Source organism: Podarcis cretensis (assembly GCF_951804945.1).
Source record: "Podarcis cretensis genome assembly, chromosome: Z".
NCBI lineage: Eukaryota > Metazoa > Chordata > Lepidosauria > Squamata > Lacertidae > Podarcis > Podarcis cretensis.
In genome coordinates, this window is record NC_137184.1 from 42,174,345 (window position 1) to 42,196,320 (window position 21,976).

Below are 21,976 nucleotides of genomic sequence, written 5' to 3' on the forward strand. Positions count from 1 at the left end.
CCTGACCGTCTCTTAGAAGAGACCTCTCCCCATCCCAAACTGGAGTCAATACTCTACTACTTCGGTTTACACTGCGGTGGAAGGTGGCAAATACCAAGCATCTCCACCCCCATCATTCAGCCTGGACACTGAGGTCCAGCACTGAGGGCCTTCTGGTGCCACTGGCAGAGGAAGAGGAGTACGGGGGGAGCACACTGCCCCCAGCAGCGTGATCCTGGTGGGGTGGCATCACGTCTGCCCCCCCCCCCCGCATAATCATTTTGCAGTTAGGAAAAAAAGAAAGATTGTGCAAGAAAAAAAGATTGTGCAAGGAAGTGGGCTTGCACTTCTGTCCCCTAAACCACTCATCCAGTCCAAAAGGTGTCAAAAACCATATGTATACCCACATGTCTAAGACTCCTCTGAACTGGTCCTATTTTTGCTTTCAAGGCAACCAGAAAAAACCCTGGCTTATAAAACTTTTAAAAATAGGAATCCACATTGGATTCTGATTTCTGCCATTCACACTGCATCTAGCTATTGCTTTTGCAGAATATGTTTCATGGATACCTCATGAAGGGCCCCTTATGAAATCAGGCAAAAAGTGAACAGATGGATGGGGCATAAGCCCTCTGCAAACAGTTTCAGCTGCAGAAACCGAGTAGAAATTACCATTCAAGACAACATTTCCACATCTGTGGACAGGGCATACTCTTGGATCAGACTTACTGCTTCCTATCATTCCAATTCATCACCAACATCTTTTATTTGTGGACTCAAAAGGCACTTAATTAGCTGAAGAGTTTTCTGCCTTCCTTCAAAAGCTTCCCACCCCCTTCCAAGGCTAATCTTCAGCCATTGTGCTATCACTACTAGGAGGCTTTGAAATCAAATATAGGTTTCTCCCTTCCTCTGTGATGTTAAAGGGAGCGGGGGAGAGAAACATTTCTACAAGAAAAACACAAACCCACAGAATGAGCAACAAAGGGCAAGTACCTACTTTGGTGTTGATGGATCAGAAATGAGCCAAATTAAGATTGTGTGTTCTCACCCACTTGCCCCACCCCAGTTTTACTGCACCGGCTGTGTCTTAAGGGCCACTTCTCTCATTTCACAACAGCAAACCCAAGTTTCCCCCGGTGGTGTGCACTCAGCAAAGGAGCTGCAGCTCTCTGGGACCTCACATATTCAAACACATTGCATGCTGCATTCACACAACTTTATGAATTTAGCTGTGAACTTTCTTTAGTATAAACTTTTTTTAAAGAAATGTAATGTGTGAAATAGATCTGTCACAGAATACATTTTCCCAAAGGATTTTATCTAACCAAGTGTTACACATCGACTGAATAGGATCCTAGATTCCTGTCTGACCAGTGTTCATGGATCAAGAATGGCTACACCAGAAATGAGCTACGCTTGCAGTGCTCCCGGTGCAGGTGGCCTCCAATTCCCATCAGTCCGAGCCAACATGGCCAATGATCAGGGATGATGAGAATTGTAGTCCAAGAGCATCCGAAGGACCCCCTACCCCAATGCTATGAAGTGCAAAGTATTTGTAGAATGAACTACTGTACTGATTTTCTCCCACACGAACCCTGTTTCTTTTGAACATCGTTTCACTCAAATGGCTGCATTAACACAGAATATATCCTCCAGGGCTCAGCTTTCCACTATCGTGATGCAAACCTTCAGTGGCCAAATCAATACCTGTCAATGCGTAACAATAAAGACGCTGAGCATCAGATGAGAAAAGATTAGGCATTATCAGATCTACCAATTGTCCAGGCGATCTAGGGTTTTATGAACTGTCTGGCTGGGCTACAGAAAATCAGAGATCCAAGATAAGGGTGTTAAGAACAAAACAAAACAAAAAGCACATATAGCCTCAAGAAGGTTACTCTTTGGAATGCAAACTCATCTCTTTAAAATGTGCTTTAAAAGCCACAAAAAGCTAGGAAGGAAGGAAGTATGAAAACACACACAAAAAAAAGAGAGCAGCTGCTCCTTCCTCCACCTTCTTGGGCCTGCTACAAATGTCCCATTTTATGCATATTGTTCTTTTCCCCCCTACTGGCTACTAGCCACATTCTTTCCTCCACAAGACTTCACTTCCTGCTTCAAGGAGGAGCAAGGGGAGAAGAAGGGAGGATAGGAGTAAGCCAGTCTAAGCCACATTTGCAAAATGCATGTGCAGAAGAGAACTGGGTCAGCTATGAAAAAGCAACACCACAACACTTCAGGGCTCCTGCAGAACTGGCAAACAGGAAAGTGCATCAACGGTTAATCCCAAACATGCAGAAGTGGCCACCTGCCTCACCAAATGACCTCTCTTTACCAGATGCTAACTCTAGCTCTGCTTTTTATTAGGGGATCTAAAAATTGCCACTTGTCTAGTAGTATGCTCTAGCCCAGGCATTTCCAACAGGTAGATTGCGATCTACTGGTAGATTGCAGGGGGTCCCAGGTAGATCGCGTCATGAAGTTTAGTAATCGCCTTTAGCCAACGCTCCCCTAAAAAAAGCTCAACAACAACTGGCAGTGAAAATGGGTAGATCACAGCTGGTCTTTTAATACTGTGAGTAGATCACAGTCTCTTGGGAGTTGGACGTGCCTGCTCTAGCCAATGTGGCAAAGTAGTGACAAGGATGAAAGAGACTCAGAATCCAAGGCCGCACTTGGCCGTGAGGCTCACCTTTGGCCAGTCAATGGCTGGTTCAAAAGTCACATTTAACCACAGCTATATTTAATTGTATGGGACACGGGTGGCACTGTGGTTAAACCACAGAGCCTAGGACTTGCCGATCAGAAGGTCGGCGGTTCGAATCCCCACGACGGGGTGAGCTCCCGTTGCTTGGTCCCTGCTCCTGCCAACCTAGCAGTTCAAAAGCACGTCAAAGTGCAAGTAGATAAATAGGTACTGCTCCGGTGGGAAGGTAAACGGTGTTTCCGTGCATTGCTCTGGTTCTGCAGAAGTGGCTTAGTCATGCTAGCCACATGACCCGGAAGCTGTACGCCGGCTCCCTCGGCCAATAAAGCAAGATGTGCGCCGCAACCCCAGAGTCGGTCACGACTGGACCTAATGGTCAGGGGTGCCTTTACCTTTACCTATATTTAATTGTGGTTTGAAGGTTTAAAGATGAAGGCACATCACACTAATAGTGCCCATGTATAAAATCATGGCTGTTTTGCTCCTCTCCCCAACCTCTTATTCACTACAGGGAAGGTATGATTTGGCTTAGAATTATGCCTGAACCCTGAGTCATGGTTGTTGTTTCTCCCAAACCCAGGAGCAATCCTTTGCTATTATTATTATTATTATTATTATTATTATTATTATTATTAAAATTTGTATACTGCCCTACATCAGGGTGGCTCACAACACAAAATTACAATATTAAAAAGTACAAAATACGTAATAACACTAAGCCAAATCATCACTTAACTTGTGGAAGCGCAACAGGAGCAGGCGAGGGGGGCAAAGTCACTGTGATTTTAGCCCTTTATGCTGTGTGTTGACTTCTAAATCAAAGTTAACTGTGTCTGAAAGTGAAGTGCAAACCAGGCCACTATCTCTCAGATGAAATCAGGTGGTGTTGGTGGTATACTTTGCCCACTCTTGGAAGAAGGACAGGTTATCCATGTAAGTAATGACAAAGTTTTATTCACTTCCTCAAGCACGAGAAACCAAAGGGTAGTAACAGAAAGTTTTATTGCCTTCATTGCGAGAGAGTGCACCAGACAGATTTATGGTGTCTCCAGAATATTTGTTTTAGATGTAAGTAAATAAGCACTATACTTTGGGAAGTGAGCTGCATAATAGTGCATCAGATTTCCCAAAGGAAGGCGCTTCACCTCCATGCAAGCTGTACCACTGGGTCATCACTACTTCCACAACTCTCTTTCTATCCTTCTTACCCTCTGCGAATTTAAATTTTGTTTCTCGTTTATTTCGCCTTCCACTAGTTGGAGGGTGTTGCCTCCCAAAGACTGTAGAATGATTCCAGGCTGTAAGTCAAGGATGAGGAACCTGTAGCTTTCCAGATGTTCTTGGACTGCAACCCACATCATCCTTGACCATTGGCTATACTGGCTAGAGCTGATGGGAACTGTAGTCCAACAATATCTGAAGGGCCACAGCCTCAGCATCCCCTGCAATCACTCTTTTATATGCTCCGAAAATGTGAGTAGAATCAACACAAAGAGGAGGAAGGAAACTGAAACTGGGTCTATGGACCCCAACCTCCATATATCAATGGGTTCTTTGGTCACAAAGCCTCCATTTCACTTTCAGAAGGTATGAAAAGAGGACTATATTGCATAGATCAGTACTAACACTTCCTCAGAGTGTCTCCATTGTGACAAAAGGTTGTGCTGTTGAAGTACCACTGTACCAAACTAGTTTCCACTGTTCCTTCATGTCATAGACTAACTGGATGCAGAGAAGTGGTGGAAGGAGGAACCTTAGAGAGCAGTCGGAAGGCCTTTAGTCCTTGCAAGTGCCTCATTGGCTGTTGCCTGACAGCTGCCATTCAATCAAGCTGCAGGCAAGGGAGATATGGGAGTGGGCCATGCCATCAGCTTAAGAGACCAGCTCCATTTGCTTCCTCTTCTGCCTGAACTGTCTCCTTTCCAGATGGGGATTATAAGAACTACTATTTAACTTTAAGAACCGATGCTCCAGTTTGCTTCTCCCCCTCATTTACCTTCCTATCCCCTTTTCCTGTTGTGGTTTTTAGACTGTAAGCTTGTGGGCAGAACCAACTTGTTTTTATTGATCATATGTAAGCTACTCTGGAAGCTTTTTGGCTAAGGAGTGTGGTTAAAAATGCTTTAAATAAATATGTTGTGTAAAAAAAGGATGGCAAACTCCCCATTCTTCTCCTTCAAGGAGGATCAGACTCAGTCAAGTCAACTGAAATCCCCCACAGCTTTCCCACTTTTGTTTTCTGGAGAAGCAGTGAGTGAACTCACATTACGAAAGTGGGCCAAGCCACGGACATGAAGTGTGTGTGTACTCCTTTAATAGGTTTGGAAGACTAGGAAAGCAAAAGTCAATGATGACCCAGAACTATTTATTTTCTAGAAAAAATGGTGCCAGAACTCACAATGAATGCCTCCCTTGTTCTCTTATAATGGCAATGGTGCCCACCTTAGAGGTGCCGGAACTGAGTTCTGGAGAGTTCCACCTGAAAAAAGCACTGTGGTGACCCAGCTATGAAGGTACAATCTAAAACCTAAAGAAACTCTCATCTTGCTCTCAAATGACAAATGAACTGAATTTAATTACTGCATCAGTGTTTCGTTTTAAAAAAAATATTTCATTGAAATACCATGTTTTTTAGATCAAACCAGGTAGAAAGATCATTCCTAGTTTTGAGAACAGCCACCCTCAAACAGAATTGCGAGAATCAAGACTCTTAGGCAGAGTATGTGTTTGGGTTTCACAATCAGGTCACAAGCTCTGAACACAGTTGCACCAAGGGTCACTCATCTTAAAAAAAAACTCTGTTTAAAAACCCACACCATTGACTTGTGATTAATTAGTTGATGATTCCATCCTATTAATCAATTGATGCTTTTACCCTTAGCCCATGAGAAACAGACACACTGCAATATGAAAGAGAACTTTTTGAGCAATACCAGAATTGTGATAATCCATTTATGTCTCCACGGGCTGTTCCAAGGTTTGCACTCAGAATCCACGTTTTGTGATAAAAGCCATTAAGCTCTTAAAAATAAATGCCCTGATCCTCCACTCACTTGTTATTCAGAGGCAGCTTAACAAGCTATATAAAATCTAGAGCAGAGCTGTCGTTTAGTACATAATTAATGTTATAAGTCTTCCCTAGTAAAACCAGTCAGGCGTCATGAGCTTACCTAACCGATTTGAAAATGTGAAATTGTCTTTGCTCATGTTTATTGTCACAATAGACTTGGATTCTTATAGCTCATCAGCACAGAAGATTCCTGCATTCCCAGTTTGGTAGTTTCAAGAACAAACTTAAACAGGGGGAAATAGTCCAGAAGAAATAAAGACCCATGGAGAAGAGGGTGTTTTTTAAAAAATAATTAAATCACTGTAGCAAGCATGAGTACAACTGCAACTCAAGTGCTCCAGAAGCTGCTACAGCACCCCTGTCCAGTTCCTCAGCTGATCTGTGCAGATAGACAAACTACAATGGGAAGAAATTGACCTGACGGTTGAAGAGGGTCGTTTCCCTTCCCATTGTGGGATGTTGCCGGCCACCTTAGGGAAACTCAAGGTCCAAAACTGTTTGCGTGTCAAACCTGGTGCTTTGCTACCCCTGACGTCTTCTGTATGGACAAATTTCAGTCCATACCTCTCAAGAAGAAGATCAGGAGATCATAGCCAGTTGAGCAAAGGTGACCCCTAAGGGTTGCATGTTGAAGAAACTACCTGTGTTGGAGAACCTCTTCTCATGTGCCTGAGAGAGACAGAAAATGATACATTCCAAGCACTCTTAAACAGGTAGAGTACTTTTTTAAAAAAAAGAAATAATTTTTACTTGCAGGTGGGATTTTGCCTGCCGTTCCTGTTTGGTTGGCCTAATGCTACCTGTCTGTTGGGCAGCTTTGCTGGCATGTGCCAAATCTGGAAATGTATGAGAAATTATGCTTAATGTAAATTGCTTTGTTCCCAAATAGAATACAGGGCTTTCGCCATTTTTTCTGTCTCAAAAGCCTCACGGCAGATACCACCAGCTACTCTGCAATAATCCTTTGCAATCAACCAGTCACCAGAGAGCTCCTTGTAAGATAACTCCCAAGAAGCTAACCTGCCTGTGGCAATCCTTTTGTTTTATTGCTCTATGTGCAACCAGATCCCTTGCAGAACAGGCAAATAAGGTTATTTGCTCCCCCCCCCAAAGGTCATTCTGGAAGAATGGCTGCATCAAGTATTTCAAGTCCTACTTGCTCCTATTCAAAACATCATCTGCAGGGCTCATTTGGCTTCACAACACCATGAAGCTCTTATAAGGAACATAAAACTGAAACTTGGCTTCAACCATAGCAGAACTCACAGCATATCACAACCATATACAAGTTATGGGATCCAATGCTGAATTGTTTTCCAGGGTCCGACATCTTCTTTTGTCTTAAAAAAAGCCCTTCTGCATAACCACATCTGGATAGAAGTCTAGCAGCACAAAGCTCTGCCTGTTTGTTTGTTTGTTTGCTTGCTTGCTTTAAAAAACGATGTGTCACCACCCTCCAGGGACACAGGACTGTTGCTTCAGGACCCCCCTTTTTTCGAAAAGTAGAGCCTGGCTGCTTGCAGGACAAAGTTGTCTCCAGGACACAGCCAAAGCTGATTAATGCCTTCCCCAAGGAAGTCTGCCAAGTCAACACACGGCTTAGTTTTATGAAATTCATCTTCTAACGGGCTGGATGCAGCTGGACAATTTTAGACCCTGGACTCTTTAGGCTCGAAGCATATGAATTGGGTAAAGTAATGCTGCTCTTGCCTTCCCACCACCCAGTCCCATGCTTTATATGTATTTCTACCTTGAATACGTGCAGCTTTGCATTTTAAACTAAATTAGATCATAGCACAGTCATGAATATGGGAATAAAATGGGTATGAGTCTGCTGCTGTGATGGCAAACACGTTTGAGGGAGAATGAGTGCCATTGTGCTGTAGAGAATTGTTGTGTTTTAAGGTAACACATAATGCAATGGGCATCTGTCATCATGGACCCACCTGACGTCCACCCCAGCAATCCATATATTTAAAGAAAAATAAATGATGCTGTGATACACAGCATGAATCCTCGTAGTCCTTTATATTTAGCCCTTTGTATTTTTAATTGTCCCCCTCCCCACTCCGCACCTGGCCCGGTGCACCACCTTGAATAGAATCACAGTATTGTAGGGTGGGAAGACACCCCGATCTAACCCCCCGCAATGCCGCCCCCCCTGCCATCCCTGGGTGGGCTTGAACCACCAACTTTCTGGTTAACAGCCAGATGCACTAACCTGGGTAGTTTAAATAAAATCAGATTTCATACATGTTAAGAAATTAACTTTAAAAAATAATAATAGAGAAATGGACAGCAGCATAGCCCCTGCTCCCCAAAAGACACCATCAATTTAAATGCACACAGAGAGAGAGAGAGCGAGAGACATACACCACCCCCAGTCACCCACCCCATCATGAGTCAGGGCATCCTTGCAGGGTAGATGCAGTCAGAAATGCACAGTTAGACAGCAGGCATCCACGTAACACGAGGTAGAAGCAAAGAACATACTAACAGGTCTGCCACCGGTAGCTAAGGGCATATGGTATAGGAGTGCAGAACAAAAAGCAGAAGAAGACGTTTGTACCTGTCGAGGCCGCTGAACTGGAGCTGGATGCATCATTTGTTGCTGCTGCTGCTGCTGCTGCTGCTGCTGCTGCTGCTGCTGCTGCTGCTGCTGCTGCTGCTGCATGACTTGGCCTTGGCTGCTGTTAACTTGCTGGGGCTGCTGAGAAGATTTTGGCGGTGGCGGGGGCACCGGCCCTGTTGCCTGCAGATAGTGCAGGAGCGTCTTCCTATGGGCTGTAGGGAAATTTATCTTCTGAGGAGCTGGAGCTGGGGGCTCAGAGCTGAAATGGGACAGCGGCTTGGTGTTACTGAAGGAGAACTGGTCTTGGCTGCCCAGGTCGCTTTCGTTCATCAAGCCCGACTGCATGTTGTTGGAGGGCTGCTGCATCATCATGCCCATACTTTTGGCCTGGGTTGCCGACATGGGTTTGTAGAGAGAGCCCTGCATGCTGGCTGAGCTGCTTGTAGAGGCGGCGCTTGGCATCATGGTGCCCTGAGGGCTAAAGGGCTGCTGGTGCAGAGCAGGGCTCGACAACTTCTCTGGCCTGTATGGTGGGGAGGGCCTGGTACTCTGTGGGCTTTTGATGCTGCTGCCGGATATGTTGGTCAGGATAGGATTTGGCGGGCTGAACGGCTGCTGGTTGAGAACTGGGCTAGAAAGCTTTTCGGAACCATAAGGAGGAGATGGACCGCCGGGCGGGTTGTTACCAGATGTTATGCTGGAGAGCAGGGAGTTCTGAGGACTCTGAATGCTGCTCCCTGGCACACTGCTAGAGCTCATGCCAGACACCATGACATTCTGAGGGCTGAACGGCTGGTGGTGAGGGGACGATCCTTGTTGATAAGGAGGAGAGAGGCCTTGTGACGACATAGCAGGCCAACTGGAAGCTTGAGGCTTAGCAGTTGGGCCTTGCTTGCTCGCAGCCAGTTGCTTTAGCTGCTGCGCATGCCAGTTGGTGCCAGGCATGCTGGGCATAGCTCCTTGGAGCATAGACTGAGCTTGGCTCTTGTTTGGTGCATTGTTTGAAGAAACCGGTGAACCAATGTTCTTGATTTGGTTCGGAACCAGGTAGCTTGCGCCAGCTGATGAAGGCCTCATTTGAGGAGACCCCTGCGATAAGTCTTTGTTGGGCACATGGCTGTCGAATTGCGGGTTCTGCGGAGAGGCCCTTGGAGTGCTGCTGACGGATTGCTGTGGGTGGCATGGGCCACCGAGGGGATCTTTCTCCAAGATGTTGTCAAGGTCCAACTCGTTGGGAGAAGGATCAGGCATTTTCGTCAGCTCCTCCAGCAGATCTTGCAGCTCCTGGTCCACAGCATGCATGTTTCCTGCTTTCTCATCAAAATGGCCACCTAAGGGCCCCTTCTGTACTACTTCATTGTTAGGTGGCACTTGAAATGGAGAACCTATACTGTGGTTGTTTTCAAGCAGCATTCCATGCCCTGCTGCTCCCATAGAGGATGCACTGTGGCTGGTGGAGAATGGGGACTGCTGCATATCTGCGCACGAAACAGGATTGGCCCCATGTCCCATGGAAAGAGTGACGTCGTCAAGACAGAGTCTCTTACTGTCGCTTGGAAAGCTGGCCTCAGGCATGGTGGTAGAGGTTGGAGAACTGTCATCGTCTAGCTTTCTCTTAATGGGTCCCTGCAACCGTAAGACAAAAACATTTTTAATTACCTGACAGGGAATTCTAAAGCTGCAAAGGAAATATACCTGAAATATTCTAAAAATAAATAAATATCAGGACAGATCAATTCAGGATTACCCAAAACATCCAGGCATAAGGCAAAGTTCCATTTAAACGATTCCCTCCCCAAAACCACCTTCAATTAAGTCCTTGTTTAGCTCCCACCCTTCTTGATCTCCACTGCAAAAATGATCTAAGTATGCAGTTAGGTTCGGGTTTCCTGTTGCTTCTCCCATTATCCTGCCCCTTTCATTTTCACCCTCTCAGCTTCTAAGGACTGCTAGCTGATTGAGGGCAGAGACCTATCTTTCTTTCTTATACTATAAAACTCTGTATATCATATTTTTATAACACATATTCTTAGAAATGTTTAGCATTTTCTGTCATGCTGTCATAAATAAGAGAGAACTCAGATCATTCATATAGATATGTTAATATATGGTCACATTTTAAAGATCTGGGTTCTGCTTTTATTATGGCAGTATGCTTTGTGTTCCCAGTGAACAAACCAACCACCCATTCTATAGAAATTATTTTTTTGTTCAAACAATAGCAGGTTTGAATGAAATCATGGACCAAAGCTGGCAACGCATAGCCAGCAAGGGATATTAAGTCCATACTGAAGCAGCTCAACTATTTTACATTCCTTACAGGCAGAACATTTGAAATAATCAGCATACTTTTTAAACCAGAGAAAACAAAACAGTCTCAGCTATTTAAACAGACTATAATCTTTCAAGCTACCTAACCACAGATGTTTCCCGCCTGCTCAAAAACAGCAACTGACAGCTAAGGACTTAATTTATTTTAGCCATCCGCAATCGATACCAGTCAACCTGTTGTTACTTGGGGGGGGGAGGGGTAGACTTGTAAATATTATTAAACAAAAAACATTAGCATAGCATAGATTTTATGAAAAGAAGGGCCTCTGTAACAGAGCAATTTGGGAAACCAGAAACCAGCAAGAGAAAAAGTAACTCCCCCCCCCACCGCCATAGGATCTCAATATTATTAAAGCAGAATACAGTGGTACCTCGGGTTACAAACACTTTGGGTTACAGACTCTGCTAACCCAGAAATAGTACCTTGGGTTAAGAACTTTACCTCAGGATGAGAACAGAAATCATGTGGTGGCAGCGGGAGGCCCCATTAGCTAAAGTGGTACCTCAGGTTAAGAGCAGTTTCAGGTTAAGAACGGACCTCCAGAACAAATTAAGTTCGTAACCAGAGGTACCACTGTACAACGTTTCAATCAGGGCCACTTGAGATGGCTTGTCAATCTCGTCAAAATGCAATTATCTGTGGCCCACCATGTTAATAAGCATGACCTAGGTGCCAACAGGATTAAATCATTTATTAATGCTGCTGCTTTGAGTTAAGGGTATTAAAATTATGCTCTTATTTATCAAGAGGGAGATAGTGCCTTTGGAAATTATCTAAAGACTGGCCATCACTTTTATAAAAAGAAGAGAATGTACTCAACGATATTCCGAAAGGAGGCAGGAAGGCTCTTTCAGAAACATAATCTACATAGCACTTCAAAATGCTTTGTAGTCTTTATTAAGATTACCTTCTAAAAAGTCTGGCTGTTGGTGGGGGTGTTATGTTTTAATTTATTTGTCATACAAAATAAAAAGTGATCTCTTACATTACACAATGTAAATTTAACCTTACTCCACAATCCTTCAACCTAGTTGCACCTTAAGATTCCACCTTAAGAAACATGGGCGTAATCAAGGGGGCCCAAATCAAGTAAAAGTCAGTGCCTGCTTTTGTTACACTTATGCATGTAGCATATCGTTGAAAGGTGTGAGCCATTCTCTGCAGAACATCAGAATTTAGGATACAGTGGTACCTTGGTTTAAGAACAGCTTAGTTTATGAACAACTTGGATTAAGAACGCTGAAAACCTGGAAGTAAGTGTTTTGGTTTGTGAACTTTGCCTTGGAAGCAGAACATGTTCCGCTTCCTGTTGAGTCCTCCGCTGCTATGGGAAAGCACGTTTTGGTTTAAGAATGCTTTGGTATAAGAACGGACTTCAGAACAAATTAAGTTTGTAAACCAAGGTACCACTGTACTACAGCGGTGGGTCTAACTGGCCATCTCTCTTGCTCAGGCAGCAATTGTACCCCTAGAGCAGTCATTCAGTACCTTGCAGAGAATAAGACCTGGCTAAAGTCTAGGGTGTCATGGGATTCAAGCAGATGGCTAGGGCAGCTCAGAAGAGCCCTCACACATGTCCAATGGCAGACGCCTGGCTGCAAAGCCCAAAGCCTGCCACCACTATATGGGAGACAGATTGACTGTTACTGTATTTTATGTTGAAAACTTTTAACAATAAATTGATATATATATTTAAGCCTCCTTATCAATCTGGAACAACTTTTAAAAATTTAGCCCCAAACTGGATTGATACGGATTAAATCAACCTTGCTAATTCGGAGCCCTTTGTGTGTCATCAACAGAACTCCCATGACAGAAGTCGGAGTCTAAAAAATATGGTGGGCACCAACTTGGCAGAGGTACCAGGCAAAAACAATCCTTTTCAACCAGGCAGTTGGCTGTTAACAATCTATGGCCTTATAAAACAGATGTGAGGGGTGTTTCGGTGTATTTTTTTTGTAACGTCGTCTTGGGTTGCCTGCAGCAAGAAAAGTTTCTAATAAGTACAAAGGTATTGCATTTTAGTCGTATGCTACAGATGGAGTATTCTAGAAATATCTCTCCCTCAATTGCTTGTTTTCAGGAGCAATGCTGTTTGGTACCCTTCCAGAATATATTTACAGGAGGAAGGCCAGAAACCAGCTTCCTCCGTCAGTCATTTTAACAACTGAAGGTTTTCCATGTACTGTAATGCTTATCCAAATCTTGCATTGGAAGAAAAGAAGTAATTGGGAAAGAGATACATACCCTTTTAACTACCAAGCCAACAGGTGTTTAGGTATTTTTATATAGACAAATCACAAGCCTCGGTTCACAGATTACGTTACACCAAACCAAACCAAACCAAACCAAACCAAACCAAACCATGGCTTTGCTTTGGGTAGAACAACGACAGCAGGATTGGGAGAGGGGGGAGTTTTGTTCAAGGTATCCATGCTTTGGCTTAGCATTACGCACAAACTGGGCCAATGAAATGCATAAGTGTGTTGTAACAGCATACACTATGCCAGCGTTTTCCAAACTTGGGCCTCCATCTGTTTTTGGACTACAACTCCCATCATCCCTACCTAGCAGGACCAGTGGTCAGGGATGATGGGAAATGTAGTACAAAACAGCTGGAGATCTAAATTTGGAAAAGCCTACACTATGCACACAAATTGCAACAGACCATAGCAGAATTTATTAGGCCCCTTCAAAATATGTTTTCTGGATACACCATAGCTCAGAGTAACTGGGGGTGATAGGTACAAGTCTCCCAAAAACAAAACCATCACTCGGTCCATTAGGCTACCCTAGTTTTTAGAATTTGGTGCTACAGCTCTTCTGCAAGCATGTATGCCAAGGTAGAGGGTGTTTTTGCAAAAGAAAAAAAATAGTTTATTTTAAAAGCAAAAAGCCTCCTACTTTAAGTAGGACACAGCAAAATAAACTGGTAAATAGTTTGTGAAGTGTTCTGTCATTTTGTGCTGGCTTGTAGGTTTATCTTGTGCTGATCTTTATATAGCTAGTTGATACCATTTTTACAGAATTGATTTTATGGATTTAAAAGCTTGTAAACTGCCCTGAGAATTTGGCTGAGGAACGTAGGGACACAGGAAGCTGCCTTATACTGATTCAGACTACTGGTCTATATCTCGCTCATAATTGTCTACACCAGGGTTTCCCAAAGTTGGTTCTTCATCTGTCTGTGGACTATAACCATCATCCCTAGCTAGTTGGACCAGTGGTCAGAGATGATGGGAGTTCAAAAACAGCTGGAGACCCCAAGTTTAGAAAATCCTGGTCTACATAGACCAGCAGTGGCTCCACAAAATATTGGGCAGGGATCTCTCCCAGCCTGACATTGAGACACCAGTGATTGAACCTAGGAGCTAGCAGTTTGAATAATTGTGAAAGGAAGCACTTTATTACTGAAGTTGTTGCTGAAGTGAAATACTGCTGTTTTAAAGAGTAGGAGCAGACCATCCCTTAATTTCTACCACTTCAGTGCAAACCAAGCATAAACCTGCACTTAATATTTCTCTTGCTCTGAAAGAGTCATTTCAAGAGTGCAGCTAACTGACTTTTCTTTTTAACGCTGGCAGGCTGCAAAAAGCAGAACAACATTAAGACAAGAAGCAGTTGCACCTCAACTGTCTGTGTGTTTCAGATCCCAGTGCAAATAAGAGATCTAGTCAGCTCTGAAGACACTCTAGGATTAACACAGGTAGAGAAATTCCTGAGTCATCAGTCATGTTATGACTGGGTACAATTACTCCAAGGTGGATGTGAGTAAGAGCGAGGGGTACCTACCCTTTAAAAATAGCAGGGGTAAGTTAGGATTCTGTCCAGGGCCAGAAGCTTGGTTTGTTTTGCAAAGGGGCTGTAAAAGCTTTTGGAGAAAGGTGGAAGTCTCGGTTCCACTCTCTTCTTGGCTTTTATCCCCATTTCTCACGTCTGCAGTTGACATTTCGTCCAAGCTTAACCTAACCTTGCAGCAATCCAAAGAATATACAATATACATTTGAAAACTTAGCCGTCTTCTCTTATTCATCCCTTATCAGCGACTGCAGTGTTGCCGACATTTTTATTGCCTTATGTATTTGTACTACACTAAACAACAAAAGAGGTCTTCTCTCCTCCCTCTTAACAAGCAATGCCTAATCAGATCTGCCTTCCAGGATCACAACCTGCCTGTCAACATCACTTTGATCTGGGCTGATGTGACAGCAAGTTGAAGCTTACATTTGAAGAACCCACTATCAGGCAGGTTAACAGCACTGAAAACATTCTCCTCCGTATCTGACAGGATGATCACCACCCTCCCCACACGAGCTTGTAACTAGGCAGAACACTGCATCCTTCAAAACTGTTAATGATAGATGCCTTCTTAAATTATGACCATAGGCCGTGTCACTTCCTCCAGACTAATTCACATCCTGTCTTGCATAACAGCTACAAGAAGGCACATTTCTTCAGCAGGCAACCCCAGCTAGAACAGCCTCTAAGCTGTATGACACACAGGCAGAAAAGAAGCAAGTTGTTGCAGAGTGCATAGAAAACTCCAATAGTGGCAGGCTAGAAAATGAGAACCTTTCATTTTCAAAACACATTTCAGAGCATTTTAGCATTAATATCTCAGGGTGAGTTTTAACTCCCTGCATCACTTTAAAATATATTGCAAAGATTCCAGCAGATGTAAACATATTTGTTGTGTCGGTTCACGCAGAAGAAATGCAAAACGAATAGATGTGGGATCTTTTCACAGACTTCTGTTAAAGAATATAAAGGACTTCCGCAGAAGTTGTCTTCAAGACCCACCTTTAATCTCAAACTACAACTCAAACTACGTTTCCAAATCTTCATCTTGCATATCAGTTCAAATCTTCATCTTGTACATCAATAACCTCTATTATATCTGTCTTTAGCTACCTTTCCCTCTTCCTCATTTCTTTTTTCAACCTTCCACCCCAAAGCCCCCAGTGCAACAAACAGTCTTTGCCAAGATCACCAAACACATTTGCTCATCTACTAACTGTCAGCAATCCAGACAAACCAAATAGGCACAACTCACAAACTGTGCAAAAGACGTCTAACAGTTTTTATTTTATTTTAAAGTTTCGTGTAACTAAAAAAAAAAAAGTCTGTAAAATGAGTTTGCCCATGAGACAAATTTTAAAATCCACAGTTGAGAAATATCTTTCTTTGGATAAAAGGTCTGCAAACTCCCAATTTCACTAAAAAGCCACACTCTAAAACAGACCCACCAGAAACCACCAATAAGCACAAGGTAGCATCGCAAAAATTGCATTTGACAAACATAGTTGTAAAGAACCAGACAACACTGTTTCCTCCCCATAACATCTTCTTTGCAGAATATGCCTCTTAATTAGTCATCCGAAGACTTAACGGCAGCCACACTGGGCATATTGTTTAGTTGTAACTTTCACATTTCATTTACTGACAAGTGTTATTAACTTGACAGCTGAAGAAAGAAGAACGGCTCCCCCCCCCGGCTTTTTTTTTTTTCCCTTCTCCTATTTTCTCTAGCTGCAAAGCACAATTCTTTCATTTGTGGCTGTAAATCAAGATCAGTCTCCAAACTCAATGCTTCCCATCACCACTGCCTCACTTTACCTCTTTTCTAAATGCTTGTAGTAACATTTTATGTCACTTTCTTTTATAGTCTATTAATTTCAAAGTCCTCTGGCACTCTTTACAGTAATTTCTTAGACTACATTAATTTCTTGTGATGCCACAATATGGATATCCTCCACCAATAAATAAAAAATGGAGAGGTTTACATACACAAACACCACAAATGGGATTTCTAAGGGGTCTGATCTTTTTTGACTCCCTAGGGATCACCAAGGCTGTTTCTATACAGAGCCCTGGGAGGAACACATCTACCTGTGCATTGTATGCCCAAGTCCTCCACATGGAAAGAACAAGGAATCTTTAACATTGTGCTTTCCCAGCTGCCCACAGTTCATGTAAGAAGTTTACACAAGTTAAAACTGGACAGTTTTAAGCTTCTAATTATTTTTTATCTCTATGCTGTTGCTTACTATCTTTGTATCTCCCGAAGGAGTTTTGCACTCTAAAACAACCAGTAGAGAAATAAATAGATTTCTTCAGTAAACCCTGGAACTTACCATCCTTTTGCCTGGCCATTTGCGCTTCATCTTTCTCAATTCTCTGAGGGTGTAAGAAGCCAAAAGCGAGCTCAGCTTCTCTTGCCCAAAGTTACTGTCCATGCTCTAAGTCTGCACGCCAAGAGAGCGAACTCGCAGTGTTGGAAGCTTAAGTATGGGATTCCTCATTAATAAATTCTTTTCTTATCATCCTCTTTAGCTTAAACCATACGCCATAAACCATTCTTATCAAGGACTACTGTAAAAAAAATGTGAAAACATATAAACCTAACCAAAACATGTCCCGCTAGAACAAAACAAGGCTCTGCCTTGTCCAACATTCAGCATGTCATTATCTCCAGAAACCCCATACTTAAAACGTGAAGGCCGCAGGCCAGTCTTGCTGATGTCCCACAGGAACTCAAATGAAGAAAAATCTGATTCCATCTATCCACCACAGCTGGTAGTTGGATATAGGTCCATCCATCATGAACTTTATTTCTCATCACCACTTTAACTTCTAACTTCCATTAGGTTGAGGGCTAACTTGCCCTAATGAGGTGGGGGGTGAGTAATTTAATATCCTGGATCCCAAAAAAAACTGAAAGCAGAGACTCCAGTTGTGCCCCAGTTGTACAGAGTTTTGGGCCCTGGGCTGCAAAGGACAAAAGTGTCATGGGTCACTCTGCGCCCTATGATTGGCCAAACACAGAGGGCATGCAGGAGGGTGCCAGAGAGGGCAGGGGGTGCGGGGGAGTGCCTCAGAAAAGGAGAATGGTGCTCAGGATCACCACCAGGGGAAAGTATCAGCCCTACACAAAAGTGTCCAGCCCTATACAAAGAGTGCCCTACACCAAATTGTCAGGATGAAACAGAAATGAGGGACCTGGGACCAGTGGAGCCTGGTCAAAGCAAGAAAACAGCCCAAACAGCCCCTTCCCCACTGCTGCTTTCACCTCAAGCCCAATAGGCAGACAAGGAGAGAACAATGTTGTTTGTCTAACAGAAGGAGCAAGTGGCCGCCTGCATGTGGTCAGCAGCCTGGAGGGAATGGAAGCTAAACACAGGTGGCAAATGTCTGAGGAAATGTTCACAGCTGTGCTTTGCCAGGCACTGGTAGGCTGGAAGCACAAAGCATGTGGTCTCTGTATTTGTAGCGGACCCAGTTTGGGACCCACACTAATAGTAGTGTCCTATTTAAGGAGATGGGGTGTATGGGGTGTTATGGGAGGGATTATTGTTCTGGTTAATGTGTCCACCTTTGGTCTGCACCCTGCACTCAGCTCCCACCTGTGGCTCCTAGAAGCTGTCAGCATGCGACAGTGGCCCAGTGATGGCACATGTCTTTCTGGCATTTGGGGGGCGTGTGTGTGCCCGGGGCAACAGCCCATGCTGCACCTTTGCAGTGGCCTCACCCTGGGAATAGCTTCACAACTGGCTGGCTAAAACAAGGTGAGGGCAGCCAGTGGGTCTCAAACCTTCAATGAGTTAGGGACTTCCCCTGCATATGAAGATGGAGCAGGCAAGAACAATAATGGGGCCAATTGTCTAGAAGGCAGTTTCTGCATGTGCTGTAGTGGGAAGTTGAGGGCTTGTCAGCCTGGGAAGGTAGCCCATCTAGAAGGAAAACTCTGATCCCAAACCACTGCTGCCTTGTGGACATACTTATTCAGGAGAAGGCTCCCCCACTCCCCTGCCTTGCAGGACATCTTCAAGAGAAGCAAAGGCTCAGGTCCATAGAGGAGTCCCTAAGATGGTTGGATGGTACTTTGTACGCCTCCTTCTGGCAACACCTGCAGCTGAGCTGGTGCCAAACATCTTGCTCTGCTTTCCTTTGGACCACATCAGCAAGTCTAAGAGATGGGTCTTGTCATCTGGGCAGCCCAGGACATCCATGCACACTGCCCAGGCTTGTGCCCTGGTTGAGGTTTACTTCGGTGCTGCTAGCACAGCAGTTTGACTCTGCCCCTGGAGGCACACACTCCATTGTTTCTCATATATATATATATATATGAGTTTACAAAGAAAAAAAAAGATCAAATATCTTTTTTATCCAACATTATTCTAATCTTTCTCGAGACAGATGGATGCCAGCAACAATTTAAGGAGGGTAGAGGCAAGTCCCAAGTGTCAACACAACTCTCCAGGGTAGGCATAAGGAAGCACTGTAAGATGTCGGAGTGCAGAGGTGAGCAGAATGACACTTGTTGGGTGAAGGGTCAGCAGAGACTATAGGAGCACTGGGGGGCTGGGGGATCATTGCACACTGAGAGGAAGCAAGGGCAAAGGGGAATGAAGTACAGTGGTACTCCGTTCCGGAGCCCCGTTCGCATCCCGAATGGAATACAAGACGCGACGGCACGTCTGCGCGTGCGTGGGTTGCGTTTCGCCGCTTCCGCACATGATGTCATTTTGAGAGTCTGCGCATGCACGAGCGGCGAAACCCGGAAGTAACGCGCTCTGTTACTTCTGGGTTGCCACGGAGCACAACTCGAACACACTTCACCCAAAGCACATTCAACTCAAGGTCTGACTGTACTGCTAAGAACATCCGGCTCCAGAACTAGGGGACGGGGACTGGGGTTGGAACATTCTGGGACTTGACACAGGGTCTCCCCAATCTCAGCCCTTCAGCAAAGGCCAACCTTGAAACAAAATGTTCTTGGTCCGGAATAGATAAAGTAGTGTGTCTGGAAAAACAACACAGTTCTAGCCTTGATTGTTCTTGGGAAATCAATACTCCATGACGTTATGGTAGGCTATTTTGCGGCTTTCTTGACAGCTCAGAAAGCTGCAAATGTTCTAGCGCCATTTGATGTTGCAGCCCCATTGGAATCAGCAGGAGCCCTGAAATTAGCTGAGGTAGCATCTTACTTGCATGCTGAGTAGCCAATGCATGTGTGTCCCAGGTAAATCCATTATACCGGCTGATATCTACAGATTCTAAAGCAGGGAAGTACAGACTACTCTCCTTGACCAAAAAAAGGTTTCTCCTATCATCAGCCATAACCCCCACATCTGGGCTAACAATCACGTAGAGCCAGTAACCCAGGCACTAATATTTTAAACAACTCATATTGCAAGAGCAGTCTTGACTCTGCAGGTAACAGTTAAAAAGGTTCCTTATTGCAGTTACTTTGGGTGCGTTGTGGAAATAGAGACTCAAAAAAGGAATTATTTCTTGCTACTCATATTTGCACAATAAATGCTCCTCTTGGAGTTTAGTTTGGTTTGGTGTTTGTTTTTGTTAGTTGCAAACAAACCAAAAAACATGAATAAAGACTAGGAACTCTATGACTAACTACAGTGGTGCCCCGCAAGACGAACGCCTCGCAAGACGGAAAACCCGCTAGATGAAAGGGTTTTTCATTTTTCGAGGCGCTTCGCAAGACGAATTTCCCTATGGGCTTGCTTCGCAAGATGAAAATGTCTTGCGAGTCTTGCGAGTTTTTTCCCTTCCCCCCCTTTTTCTAAGCCGCTAATAGCGCTGATCCGCTAAGCCGCTAATAGGGATGCTTCGCAAGACGAAAAAACCACAAGACGAAGAGACTCGCAGAATGAATTATTTTCGTCTTGCGAGGCAGAACTGTACATAAAAACCCAACAGTGTGAACTGAAAAATACATTTTACAAGCAAATGTAACTTCATCTTGTTCAAAGAGTAGCAGCTTCGGGAAGGAAATGTTTAGAATGGAGGTGCAGTAACTAAGGTGGAAGTGTTCACACAGCATATGGTTAATGAGATTTATTGTGAATCAGCAGATCACTCCCACTTTGCACCTCTCCTGAGCCAAGCAATCCTTGGCTAGGCCTGGCAAGGCTTCAGATCATGGTTTGGAGTGAAACAAACCATGGCTCCTTTTTGGACATAACACAAAGCCAATCCTAAGCAATTTGTTGCTTTCATTCATATGTGGTGGGGTGGGGGCGAGCAAAGCGAGAACAATATTCTCTCTTAGAGTATAAACTATTAACCATGTCTTACTGTGATGTGTCAACAAGCCCCTCTTAGCTCCTCTATGACCTTCCAAAGCCATTGCAAAGCAGCTGTCTGAATATTCCACAACAAGCCAAATTACACAAAAGCAGGATGGAGAACTTGCCAAGGAGTTCCAAACACAAATCAAGAAATTCACTGATATGTTCCAAAAGGCCTTTCATTGTTGTTGTTGTCTTTGTTGCCCTCACAAGAAGATACTTCAGACGTGTATTCTGAATCTTTTGTCGGCCTGACTAGGAAGCTACCCTTCCATTTCTGATGCAGAGATTATGCCTAGAGCTGAATAAACAGCGTGCTAAAAGGTCAGACCATTTAAGCTGCACATACTTAGTTTAGGATGAAAGAACTGCTGTCGACTCTTAGTTATGACATTTCATCTCTAACCCCCCCTCCCCAGGAATTCCTTTGTCCCCCTTGGAAGCTTGGGAGGCCAATTCTGCTTCACACAAAACAATGAAAGTATCACTCTTTTAATGCATTTTTACTTACGTACATTAACTCATCACATCTGTCAACAAGTCTGAGGGTTCATCAAGGGACACAGAGGTTTGTTCACAAAGGGTTTAACCTAATATCAGAGGTGTTTGTGAGGATCAGCCTTAAGGTGTGTGTGTTTTTAAAGTGGGAGAAATCAAAATGAGCCGTTTTAATGGATGATTTCCCAAGATACCAGTTATCTCACCATGCCACATGAAGGCTGAACACACACAGGAAAAAGCGCGTGCGCACCCACACAAATATCAAACAGAGTGGCAATGGCTGCCATTTATTTCTGCCTATCTAGTATTATTCGTTATATGTTTATGCTCAGTGAAGTACCCATTACATTCACTCCAAAGTAAAAAACAGATCCAACTGCTGAACTGCTTGTATTAACATAGGAGCATGTGAAAGAGCAGTAAACTGAAAGCAGAGTTTGTTACTCACCTTTTTCTGTTTACAGTGTTACATCTATGGTAACACTAAGGGCCATGGGTATAACATATTAATATTTATAACGGGGGAACAAAGCTTAACAGCGAAATGCCCCCAACTTGGTAAGTGCAAAGAACACTTAAATGTTGTCCTCATGACATTTAGCTCAAGAAAACGAGGCACTGAACCTATTTGCTCTAGTTGCAACACACTGTGGATTGCATTGAGTAGCCATGGTCATGGAGCAAAGTCCTCTTTTTGGTAGGAGAGGCCTATCTCATTCCC

The 21,976-nt window shown here is 43.9% G+C and overlaps 1 protein-coding gene across 15 annotated transcripts in view; it reads right to left on the reverse strand.

Annotated features, from left to right (window-relative positions):
- The window catches only part of MAMLD1 (mastermind like domain containing 1), a 120,078-nt gene that overhangs the window by 39,440 nt on the left and 58,662 nt on the right, over positions 1-21,976 (reverse strand). For 13 of the 15 annotated variants that reach the window (XM_079962671.1, XM_079962683.1, XM_079962681.1 and 10 more), the window contains one exon: positions 8,329-9,957. In XM_079962671.1, coding sequence (XP_079818797.1) covers positions 8,329-9,957 — 1,629 coding nt within the window. The remainder of the gene's footprint in view (positions 1-8,328; positions 9,958-21,976) is intronic. The other 2 variants (XM_079962680.1, XM_079962677.1) reach the window with 1 other exon arrangement.